Source organism: Cyprinus carpio, chromosome A7, assembly GCF_018340385.1.
Source record: "Cyprinus carpio isolate SPL01 chromosome A7, ASM1834038v1, whole genome shotgun sequence".
In the NCBI taxonomy this organism is placed as follows: Eukaryota; Metazoa; Chordata; class Actinopteri; order Cypriniformes; family Cyprinidae; genus Cyprinus; species Cyprinus carpio.
In genome coordinates, this window is record NC_056578.1 from 23,357,558 (window position 1) to 23,370,977 (window position 13,420).

General features: G+C 38.7%; 1 protein-coding gene across 4 annotated transcripts in view; it reads left to right on the forward strand.

The window, feature by feature from the left end:
* Positions 1 to 8,956: 8,956 nt before the first annotated feature.
* Positions 8,957 to 13,420, forward strand: part of LOC109107397 (VPS10 domain-containing receptor SorCS2-like) — a 163,892-nt gene continuing 159,428 nt past the window's right edge. For 3 of the 4 annotated variants that reach the window (XM_042760498.1, XM_042760497.1, XM_042760499.1), the window contains exon 1: positions 8,958 to 9,387. In XM_042760498.1, coding sequence (XP_042616432.1) covers positions 9,028 to 9,387 — 360 coding nt within the window. In that variant the 5' untranslated portion in view covers positions 8,958 to 9,027. Of the gene's footprint in view, positions 9,388 to 13,420 lie in introns of all 4 variants that reach the window. The other variant, XM_042760496.1, reaches the window with a different exon arrangement.

Below are 13,420 nucleotides of genomic sequence, written 5' to 3' on the forward strand. Positions count from 1 at the left end.
ATCCTCGGTGTAGTCAAAACTGACGTCATTCTGTAGTTTGGTTGAGAGGAAGGTCGAAACATTCTGCACGTGACAAGGGACGGCGTGTTTCCTGAAGGTTACCTCACACTTTTATTACTCAACGACCCCGAGCCTTTACATCATTCCAGGTCCATCAATTCAGAAAACACACACGAATAAATTTAAAACCTGCTGTCGAAATTGCATTCAATCTTTATTGGAAGACTTGTGTTTACACTGGATAATGTAGATGCAGACATGTAAACATTAAAATTTTTATTGATGGATTTTTAGAAGTTATGTAGATTTGAGTTTTGATGTGTCATTAGTAACCCTTTGAAATAGTCAATAATTATTTTTTTAATTTTTTTTTTTGGAAAAGTGTGTGAAAAATTGTGTTTTATGTTCTCTCACAATTGTGGGATAAGGTGAGTACTGAATGAACATATTTCTGCAGTCATAAAAATGGTTATATATCTTAGCCCAGCTATTTTAAACTGTTTGATCACATTCTAGGTTTACTATTATGCATACAAAAAACCTTATGCAACATTGATAGGAAAATTGAGATAATTAAACTCAAAAAGAAAAAAATTAAACTATCACCGCATTTCAAAATTTTTACTTTTTTTGTGAAATATAACATCAAATTTTTATATTAATGCTTTGAGTATAAAAACATCATTATTGTAATTTTTGGTTTAGTGCAATATTTTATCAATGCAACATTTTATTGTCATTTTCACTAGCAACTGCAATTGGATTTATATTGTATACCTAAGTTCACTGTTATCCCACCGGTCACTAATGTGACCATCAAAATGTTTTCTCATTCTATGACCACACTCAACAAAACTAAATATATGTGAATGCATATATTAATACTAGACACCCTAAAGAACATGTGTACCAAAAATCTTTTTCATATCTTTATGTTGACATACTTTACTAGCCTTTAGTTTTGGAGCTTTGACGCAGCCATCATCTTCTCAAGGTGCAAACAGGAAATAAGCGGCTCTGGTCATGTGACAATTTGCACTAATCATGTGAAACTGCACACATTTAATTGAGACCCTTTATTTTTTCCATATTTGCAGGAAGTGCACTAAAACATCAGTCAGTAAGGTTTTTAGAGCTTTATAAATGAAAACCTTTTTTTACGGTCACTATTGTGACCGGTGGGATTAAACGGGTTAACAGAAATTCTTGTACAGTGGTCAGATTTCATGACATGAGTGATGGAAATTCTCTGAATTAAAAAAAACAACAACTAATTTTACATTTACATCATGTATGTTTAATTATCACATTTTGAATTTTACTGTTATCAGTTAATATTTCGAATGAAAGTAGATGTGTTTGTGAATTTTCTTGCAGGTTTTAAAGCAGACAGCTGACATTGTTTACTCTTTAAATTTAGGCCACTGGTCAGTAATCCTCTGACTCTCAGTCAGCCTAGTCTGTCTCTTGGACAAGTCATCTGAGAGATTGAGGAAAGGAAAACCTAACTTGTGTCCTGATTTAGGCTTATGAACAGTTTCTGCTTGCATAAGGATTTTTTTTCCACAAACATTACAACCCAGAATGGTCTTTGTTTCGCCTCACGTTTGACCTGATGGCCCACTCTGTCATTAATGACATTGATGTCATTTAATATGAATGGTTAGCACTGTGCCAGTGTTTTTAAAAATATTCTACGTTCATGGATTTGTAGCCACGTTCCCGCATGTTTTCTGGATATGCATATATTATTTTGAAATTCCAATTTGTAAGTATGCCAAAGTTTAAACTTAATGTTAGACTTTGGGTTGGTAGTTGGCAGTCTTGTGTTTTTTGACTTGCAGTCTTGTGTTTTGTGGTCTAGCACTCTTTCTGAATTTGTGGAAAGATTTATATATATATATATATATATATATATATATATATATATATATATATATATATATATATATATATATATAATCAATTCAAGAAACCTTGCTGTCAAGCGCACAGTAGAAGAAGTCATGAAAAAGTATGAAAGCATAGTTGTGAGATCAAGAAAAGAAATACACAACTATAAAAAATCATCTGGAAAAAGCATTGTTGCGAGTTACATTTAAATTGATATGTGACTGGATATAATGTGTCAAAAATTAGCACACTTGGTGTAATACAGTTTAACAAATGTTGTTGTACATAGGAGGAGGGCTGCCACCACATGACCTGTCTGAGACAGCGAAATTGGTACAAGACATACTAGGGAAGGATTCTCCAACTCGAGTCGGTATTGCTGGCATTCCTCAAAGCAGCTCGGGAAGCAGGTAAAATTACACAGATGATGCTAATGCATTTTGCTAAATCTCTTTTGTTTTCAAAGATGGTCTCTTTTGTAGTATACGGAGTTGGGTAGGTGCTATAATAATAATAATAATAATAATAATAATAATAATATATTTGTCTTTTTTTAGTCTAACCACCCCAAACTGGGAAAATGTTCCAGGAGCGACAAGTCCCACTCCTAGCCATCCAGCCACGAGTTTAGTGGCAGCAGCTATAGGTTATTATTAATGACATCTGTGTTGCATTCAGTAACAAATAAAAGAGTACAAACAATGTTTCATAATTCATTGATATTGGGTTAAATAAAAAGGTTTTTTTTTTCATCTGTGGAGAAAGGATTGGGAAGAGTTACAGGTGCACCCCAAAATGTTTTTATTGGTCTTATGAAGTATTCTAATTTGTTGAGGTAGTGAATTGGTGGGTTTTTGTTAAATGTGAGCCAAAATCATCACAATTAAGAGAACCAAAGACTTAAACTACTTCAGTCTGTGTGCACTGAATTTATTTAATACACAAGTTTGACAATTTGAGTTGAAATTTGAGTTACTGAAATGAACTTTTCCACGACATTCTAATTTATTGAGATGCACCTGTACATCAGGGCTTGCTGAATTTCAACGATAAGTTATTTTGCTGCAGAAGAGGAAAGCAGAGTTGGAGATTTCTAAATTAGAAATGGAAAAGGAAAACTTGAATATGCAGAACATAATACTCCAACACAAAATTAACTAACTTGCTCAAGAGGGATTAATAGCTTTACAGCCAACAAGTGAACCATAACACAAACCTTAATCTTTTAGGATATTTATTCAAATGATTCGTAATATACAGAAATGCATACATACTAGCCTACATAAATATTAATTTTCTCTATAAATTAATACGTTGCGAACTGATTATTGTAAATATTTCAATATCTTTTTTAATCTATAAATAAAAATGTAGTTTCATATTTTGAAGTCTGTTTATATTTACTTACTTATTTTATTATTAACTTATTCATTTATACAGCATCTAATCTGGAAATTTATATACAGTTTATTGTAGAACATATTCAGCCCACTTTAGGAAAAAAAAAATGTTTGCACAAGCATGTTTTGGGTGGCGTGTCCCTCCATTGTTGCATCCTCCGCATCTTGATTTGGCTGCACTGCTTCATCAGGGTCAGCATGTTCATGAGCACACCAAAGCTTTTTGATATGTTATACAGGATGACACATGCAGTGATGACTCTCTGCTTTTGTTGGTTCCAGACATAGCTCTCCTTGAAGACAGTGAACTCTCCTTTTAAGCTGGCCAATCGTCCTTTCAATGATTACTCTAGTTTTTTTATAGAGCAGTGTTGTATCGTTCCTGCAATATGAAAAACGAAAGATGATACACTAAAAATTATGACCAATAAGTTACATTACTTTTACTCGTCAAAAAAAAAAAAAAAAAAAAAAAAAAAATATATATATATATATATATATATATATATATATATATATATATTTAACTTTATAAGTTATACAAGTGAAGTTATACAGCATTTCACTAATTTTATTGATTTATCTATCTAAATAGCATAAATAGGTTATTTAAATGAATTTTATCCAGCTCCTACTGGATTTCTAAAAGGTGTCATCAGCCATAAACGACATGGATAGCCGCTCTCCCCTAAAAATAAGCCCCTGTGTGTTCCATCCTCAAAACTCTGATAAATGTTACATTCAGACAGCACACATGCATTATGGGTACTGCTGGGCCACGAAGCAGTAACATTTGTTATTTTGCTGTCTGGGTCACATATCAGCTGTACAGTAATAGAATGGAAATTTTTGCGGTTGACAAATTGATCTTCATATTGGTGGGGGGCTTAAATTCGCACATGTGTTCCATCTATCACTCCGCAAACGCATGGGCAACCAGCAACAGCAAAAAAAAAAATGCTCCGCTAATACGTCCTGCTCGTCTCTGGAAGGAAATTTGACATACGTGTCAATTCGGCAACACAGGGATAAGGCCACTTGATGGACAGCTCTGCAGACAGTGGATTTGTGTATTCTGAAGACATCGCCAATGACAGTCTGAAAAGTACCACAAGCAAAAAACCTCAAAGCAATCAAAACTTGAAGCAAATGCTCCACCATCATCCCCATCCCAAAGAAACCCAAAAGTACTGGACATAATAACTACAGACCTGTTGCTCTAATGGCCATGAAGCCATTTGAAAAACTGGTGCTGGCTTATCTGAAGGACATCACTGGACCTACTGCAGTTTGTCTACCGAGCAAACAGGTCTGTGGGTGATGCAGTTAACATGGGATTGCACTACATCCTGCAGCATCTAGACAGACCAGGGATTTATGTGAGGATCCTGTTTGTGGACATCAGCTCGGCTTTTAACTCTATCATTCCAAACCTCCTCCTGCCCAAATTAACTCAGCTATCTGTGCCCACCTCAGTCTGTCAGTGGATCACCAACTTCCTGACAGACAGGCACCAGCTAGTAAAGCTGGAAAAATTCTCATCCAGCAACTGTATGATCAGCACTGGCGCCCCCCAGGGCTGTGTTCTCTCCCCACTGCTCTTCTCTCTGTACACAAAGTGACTGCACTTCAAAGGACCCCTCTGTCAAGCTCCTGAAGTTTGTGGACGACACCACACTCATCGGCCTCATTCAGGATGGTGACGAGTCTGCTTACAGACAGGAGGTTAAAGAGGTGGCTGTCTGGTGCAGTCTCAACAACCTGGAGCTCAACACGCTCAAAACAGTGGAGATGATAGTGGACTTCAGGAGAAACCCCCCTGACCTCCTCCCACTCACCATCATGGACAGCACTGTAACAACAGTGGAGTCATTCAGATTCCTGGGCATCACCATCTCTCAGGACCCAAAGTGGGACATTCATATAGACTCCATTGTGAAAAAGGCCCAGCAGAGGTTGTACTTTCTTCACCAACTGACGGAGTTCAACCTGCCACAGGAGCTGCTGAAACAGTTCTACTCTGCCATCATTATATCCATCCTCTGCACTTCAATAACTGTCTGGTTCAGCTCAGCTACCAAATCTGACCTCAGAAGACTACAGAGGATAGTCCGGACTGCTGAGCGAATCATTGGTACAACCCTCCTTACTCTCCAAGAACAGCACTCATCCAGAGTGAGCAAAAGGGCTAGCAAAATCACTCTGGACCCCTCACATCCAGCACACTCCCTCTTCGAACTGTTGCCGTCTGGTCGATGCTACAGAGCACCGACCACCATAATGGCCAGACACAAGAACAGTTTCTTCCCTCAGGTAATCCATCTCATCAACATATGACAATAAACGTGGAACACACAACACTATTATACATTTATTTATTTAACACACATACTTATTTACATTTGAAATGTGCACTTAATATACCTGTACACACTAAATTGTCTATTGTGTTTTTGCTATTTTGCACATTGTCTATTTTGTATGTGTATATTATTCTTTTTATTATCTGTGTCTTGTCTTGTCACTGTCATTCTGTTGCAATGTGGAGCTTCTGTCACTAAAACAAATTCCTTGTATGTGTAAACATCCCTGGCAATAAAGCTCATTCCGATTCTGATTATGTTTTGTCTTTATGTAAATAAACTGTGCTTTGGTTCTCATTTCAACATGCCTTCAGTGGACCATTCGTTACAGCACTGCAGTTTTCAAGTCACTTTTTTGTATGGTGGGGAACAAAATTGTCTTAAAATGCAATTAAGCCTTTAGAAACTCTTTTGAAAAACAGAATTAGCTTGAGCTGTTACACATACATAAACTTAGCCCATGCATGTGCTGACGTGTGTAGCAGATATGCAAATTCAACAGAGCTCTCAAAAGCTTTAGAAGAAATAGTTATATTACAAACCTGATTCCAAAAAAGTTGGGACACTGTACAAATTGTGAGTAAAAAAGGAATGGAATAATTTACAAATCTCATAAACTTATATTTTATTCACAATAGAATATAGATAACATATCAAATGTTGAAAGTGAGACATTTTGAAATGTCATGCCAAATATTGGCTCTTTTTGGATTTCATGAGAGCTACACATTACAAAAAAGTTGGGACAGGTAGCAATAAGAAGCCGGAAAAGTTAAATGTACATATAAGGAATAGCTATATATATATATATATATATATATATATATATATATATATATATATATATATATATATAACATTTCTGTCCCTCTCCCTTCTGAAATGATGGTTACGATGGCCCTTGCATCCAAATCTACTTATGCTTGATTCAGGGATCAGTCATAGAATGTACTTGAGTGGCCTGTTCAGCCTCCAGATTTAACTCTAATTGAATATGTATGTATACTGAATATTTCATATATGTGAAAATATTTGGATTTATTTTGGTAGAATTTGGTGGAAGTGTTGGAAATGTGGATTATAAGTGTTATGAGTGATTTTTGTTTGCTTTTTAATGAGAGGAGTGTGCCAAGACTGCAGTAGAGAGGTTTCTGAGGATTTATAGGCAGCGTTTATTAGTGGTTTTAAAGAATAAAAGATTCTGCAAAAAAATTGCCTTTTGAACAATGAATCATTTTGAACATGAATGTTCAGAGCCAATTAGATTTTTTCATCAGTGTTACGTTCTCAGAATCACTCAAATGTGTATTAGGAATAGTTCACGGATGCCTTTGTTGTAATATTTTCATAAAATTTTGCTCTCTGCAGCAAATTGTCTCATAGGTCAAGTGGGTTGAATAATTTTGATTGCGTATGTATGCATGTATGGCCTGTTATGCCCACCCCCCCAAAAAAAACTCTTAGGTGTAACATTCCCCACCTCTCCAACAAGGACCAAGGTGGAGCTGGAGGGAAGGAGGAGCCTGACAGAGCCGGAGGGACGAAGTGTAGCCGGAGGAGTTGGAGTCCTGAGGCGGCGGGTGGTCGACGACAAACCAAGGCAGAGCTGAAGGGATGAGGGAGCCCGGCAGCTGACGGGCCACGGTTGACATGAGGGAGTTAGGAGACATGGTTGAACCGCTGAGTTAAAGGGTTAAGGCAGAGTCCAGGACTCAGAGGCTGGAGGCGGAGACAAGGGATTCTCCAGGCATGACGCAGATGGAGAATGGCAGACCCGTGGCGATCCCTCCACACGGTGAGTATAGGGGCTGCCAGGACGCAACGGTGGTGGAGCTGAGGAAGGGATGACAGGAGGAGGCAGGAGAGGGAGGGTGGGTGGGAAATCCAGACAGGTAGAGGGTTCAGGGAATGGTGTTTGCCGCCCACACACACCACATTGTGACTCCCAACACTGGGAGCATGGCGGACAGAGGGACGACCTCTGGGTTTTTTTCAGGGCAGGCAGACAGTTCAGGGCAGACAGAAAGTTCAGACGAAGGCGGGAGAAGAGGGGGCATGTCTGCATATACAGTATGTCCAAAAAACAGTCCATTGAGCTAGGCTCACCCTCAGCCATGGTGCAGTGGGCAGAGCTTCCCTCCGCACTCTCGCTGTCCATAGCGCTCTCCTCCATGGCGAGCACTGTAGCCGGCTCTCGCACCTGGTCTGACGTCGACTGAGGCTCTGGCTCCGAGGCGATCCCCAGTTCTATCGTTCTCTCTGGCAATGGCTCGTCGGTTGTGGTAGGCTTTCCGTCATTGGTTGGCTCTGTCTTATGCTCTGCGCTGTGGGGTGATGGTGGGCTGGGCTTTGGGTCTGGCTGTGTTCTGGATCGGGGGTAGACGCTCTCCAGACAACTGATGATTGCCTCCCTCCAGCACAGTCTGATGGTGTCTGGGAGGTCAACGGGTCGATGGTGATTAGCCCCGATCCAGAACAGTGAGTTCAGCGTTGCATCGTAGAAAGCTGTTAAACAGGCAAGCTGGCTGAACTCAACAGCATAGTCCAATAGTCTTGATGGGCAAGGGCGATGAATAGGTCAGCGATATCCATAATTAAAAATAAAAACGGACAAAAATGGAAAACAAAACAAGGGGGAGACACCGCTTACTTAGTCTTTGTGGTCTGTTATTCTGTCACAAGACTGCTGTTAGGGAGACAAAGGCACGACGGAGATTATAACAACAAATCTTTTAATGGTAATCCACACAAAGACACACAGGGTAACATCAACAATACCGGACAGCAAACAGTGAACAGAACACAACATAAGTAGGTTGGCAAACGAAGATAATTAACTAGACACACCTGAAGCAAAAGACGTACTAAGTCACACAGAGCACATGGGGAAAGAAAACACAATAAACAGTCCAGGGGTGTGACAGCTTCCAGATATGGTCATGATTATTTACACTAGCCAAGAAAATGTCCAAAACAGTATGTGCTTTCATATGTTTTTGACACACAAAAAATATCAAAGTTGAAAACTAGCCTATAAATTAAAAGAGATTAATTTAATGTAACAGTACTTCAAAATCTAAAATTGCGTTATTAGACGTGTGTTAGTACAAACGGGTTTCTAAAATAATTACACGTAAAAATCGATCACTTGACTAAGTTCGCCACTAGGTGGCATGAGAATACGGCTGTTCTTCTCTTCGCTCTCAGCTGTCTACTATACAGCACATGAGCGCGCTCTGTTTCTAGCTCTGCTTCCCCACCCTCTTCCCCTCTCTCTCTCACCCTTTCTCTCCCTCCCTCCCTCCCTCTCTCTCTCTCACATTAGAGCTTCCCATCTTTCGCTTGCATCGCACTCGCTTTGACAGTGTTAAATGAAGGCGCTCATCATGGCAGTTTTGGCGCACCTGTACACAGCTGTGTTTTTCGCTTGCGCGTGGATGTCACTGTTCGGACCGATTTCATGTCACACCGGCGTTATAAACCAGAGAAACGTACGGGACCGAGGGCTTGACAGCGGCGGTGGGCATGTCAATGGCAGAGATGAAACGCTTATCTCAGCGCACAGCCGCGGAGATTACAGCGGTGACCCGGGCGGACCGGTCATGGGAGTTCCCCGAGTCCGGAGGGCATCGACTCCGGAGAAAGTCTCTCTACTCAGCAGCTCTTTCGTCCTTAAAGGGGATGCCACCCACAACCAGGCAATGGTCCACTGGACGGGTGAAAATAGCAGCGTGAGTACCCCCCACCCCCACCCCATATCCTGTCAAGTCCTGTCATGAGGTGCGTAGATGCGCTGAGAATTCATTTCGGGTTGAGAAACAGGTAATGAAGCGTCATGAGCTGATAGTCGGGTGTTTAGACAGCAGGTAGATGCATAACGACCAGCTCTCATCTTCACACAGATCCCATCTGCTGTGTATCGAGAGGTTTAGGTTCAGTGTTTACCAAACCATCCTGCATGTAAAGTGAGCCAGAATGACATTTGATGCCGAAACGCACTGATACACAGTGTACTATGCACCTGCACACGCCTAGCAAACAGAAGTTCACTGCAAGTCCTTGTTAGTATACAGCTGGGTCAATAACAATTTGAAGTTTGACTGTGTTTACCTGGGCTTGCTGAATCATAAGCGATACAATGAAAACCTATCAAAGGAACGAGCGCGAGCCGCGCGTATGCGCTCTGAACAAACGCGCGCTTTGTGTGATCGTAGTTTGCAGAATTGTATCTGCAGGAGACATCTCTCATTTTCAAAGCTGCCAAAACAACTCATGAGCTGTTTACACAAGATGCAAGCGCCTTGAATAAAACCTGCTTTTTAATATCTGTTGAAGTATGATGTGCTTTCAGGTCATGCTTCTGTGCTCGGCTTCATTTGCCTAATGGCAAAAGTTTTAGGAATGAGAAACGTTATTGCTCAGATCTTTCACAATTTGTTTAGTTTAAGTAGCAGCTTTGTCTCAGATGTTTTCCCTAAAATCGTTGACGTACAGTAAGAGTTTAAAAAACGTGTATGGCATCAATTTGATGAGGTTTTTGAGAATTGTAATCTGACTTGTAATTGACTGACATTGGTGAATGTCTTTTGAAACTCTAGAAGAGTTACATGTGTATTTTTTTTTCCATAAGACAAATGTGAGAAGCACCAGTCATAAGTGAAATTCTTCATTTAATCTCATTGATCTGATGCTAATTAAAATAAATATTACAGAGATATAATTTGTAATTATTTTCTTTGCTTTGGGAATCTCATGTTATAACTATAATTAATGATAATTTGTATCTGAAAGTTTAACAACCTTATTAAAACCACATGCACTGTACTTTCCCAAAAGATCTAGAAAAATGCAAACAAAAAAGTAATTTTTAGAGGCATGGAATTGGCATGCATTATCTGCATTTGATCATGTTTGTGTGTATTGGAGATGTACGTCTGTGTGGACTGCGGTCTTGTTGCTTCTTTTAATTACTTAAGGGCTTTAAGCAGTAGCTGTGTGAATTATGCAGGTCCTGGCTGCTATGTCAGATGTTCTGCAGTGAGGAGAGCTGTAACTTCAATTGAGCCGAGCAATCAACATGGGTTATTACTGAAAGTAAAACCATATAAAAATATCATTAAGTGAAATAAAATATATTTAAAAATCTTAAATTGAAAGTTAATTAAAAAAAACTATATAGACATTTAAAAAACAACAAAATTAATAAAAATAAAAAATTTAAATAAAAACTGAATAATCAGTGAACTGACTTTAGCTGGAAAATGACTCTTTGTTGTTGTCTTCATGCACTATTGAAAAACTATTTTGCTGTTTGACACTGTAAAGCTGCTTTGCAACCAGTGTTGTATAAGGCGCTGTACAAATAAAGGTGACTTGACTTGACATGAAAACAGAAAATGAAAAATAAAGTCGAAAATATTGACAAAAACTGTAATGGCATATCAATTATACTAAAATAACAATGCAACCGACAGACACACGGAATAGATGCACAGAGATCAACAAGCATACAGCTATGGACAGCTGCATTAGGATTTTAGCAGAAGCACAGCCATTCTTGAAGATTTCTGCCCATTTCATGTCCACTCCAGATTTCAATTCACAACAGGGTTACTTTGGCATTTAGGGATTGTTTAAAATAGATTGATCACAGTGCCATGTGGGAAAGATGAACTTTCCAGAATTATGGGTAACAAGAAGGAACTGGCGACGTGTTACAAGCATTCTGTACTGTGAGAGTGTAGTAATGTGAGACTGTTTTTGGGAACTCTTCTTGAAATTTTCTTCAAAGTGTGACATAACTGCTGAAGTCAGTTGTTTTTCCATAAATTCGCCTACATGAAAATATTATAAAGCCAGTCCAGCACAGACGTGTGTACGGATATAAATTATTTATGCAATCATCTGCTGTTGAAATAGGAGCATGAAGAATCCATGTTTAGTATCAGTTTAATTAAATGAGCAAATAAGAGGAAGAAATATATCAGCATATCAAGTTGCTTCAATAAATTTCTGCATGTGCAAACAGAGGTCTATTATTAATGGGTATTCTACATGTGTTTTGTTATAGCCCAACCTTTGGAGAGAGGCAAATATTTGCTGTGCTTTAAGTGATGTGTAGAAAAGATTCAAAACAAAGGAAAAACAATCCATCATTATTCCAGTACCTACAGTAGGCTCCAGTCCTGGAGAACGATACTAGACTCTTGACGTAATTCCAGCATAGGAGCCTTTCAGTGTGCTGAACGGGTGCTCTTTGTGTTTTCCGTTTTTTTATTTTGTTCTACCTCACTTTATCTGGGCAGTGTGACCATCTTGATTCATTTATTTTGCCCTCCTGCACTTCTGATGACAAATCTTTTTATTTTAAATATGAGGAGATGTAGTCATCTATCTGGTGTTTAGCAGCAGTCTCTGCTGTTGTTTGTGTTTGCAGCATTGTCAGGAACCATCATCCATCTGTTTGCCTGCTGATAGCTGTGTTTAGTTAAGACAGAGAGAGAGGAGGGGTAAATGATACCGAAAACTTAGATACTGCATTTGAGAAAGTCAGAAATAGATAGATAGACAGACTGTATTGATTCCCAAAAGGATATTCAGAATAGAGATAGAAAAGGAGTCCAAGGGAGCAATGGTAGAAAGATTGCTGACAGTTTCATTTAGCTCACAATGCGTGCATGTTGTTCTCTAGCCTTCATATTATTAGCAAATCTGATAAAATGAAAGACACATGGCTCATTGACATTTCCAAGGCAGTCCAGAGACGCCACCACCATGTGCGCTTCTCTCCTGAGTCATCAATTTCTTGTTTTCCAAAGCCTGTAAGTTTTCCAATTTTAAAGATTTAGGGGGATCTGTTTATATATAAAATTAGAGATAATATATAATCTACTTATTATATGGAAATGAGCTCTTATACATCGGATCACATGGAAATTTGGCTCTTTAAAATGTATCAAATACTTTTTATAGATATAAATGTTATGTGGTACTGTTTGTGATTTTTGTGCATTGTGGAAACTAAATGGCCATATGTTTTATACAGTAGATTATCTACCCATGCAGAAACAAACAAACACTCTTCCTTTTTCAGTTCACAAAAATATGTGTCCAAGCGCAGATGATGGATGAGTCGTTTAAGATAGTCCCTGGTGGCAAATGGTTAATAAAAATATGTCTTGCTTTGCATGTAAATTGGGAAAAAAATATAAAAACAAGTTGTTATTAAGATACATAGCTTGTCTGCAGTATTTCACTGTCTTTGACACATCCTCCTGAAGGCTTACTTCGTGAAATAGGCATTCATTCATGGTTCGTATACTTAACAGACAGTTCATTTGGCCCCTCCTACTGCATGGGCAAAAATTGTTAGCACATGTTTTGTCTGTCTGAATCAATATTCCCTAGTTGTTTCTGAATGTTTCTGTTTTGCAATGAGTCAGAATTGGCTTGCAAACTTGTGGCAGAGTGGACAAAAGTGTTTTCCATACACATTTTTTAAAGCCTTTCCAAATCCAGTTTTCCAATTCCAATCTTCTTTCAAATATCAGTACTAATTACTGGCATGCTATTGGTGGTTTTGCTCTTTTCAGTACTGAGACTTTAGTTTCTCTACTTCTATTAGCCCAACTTATTAGAGGCTTACTTGTGGTCCTTTTCGCTTCCGCTTCCAATGAGGATTTCTTCCTTTGTTTCCTGGGAGACCTCATCAGAATCTGGAGGGACAGCTCAGACGGAGAGTTCATGTGCAGCATGCAGAATGTG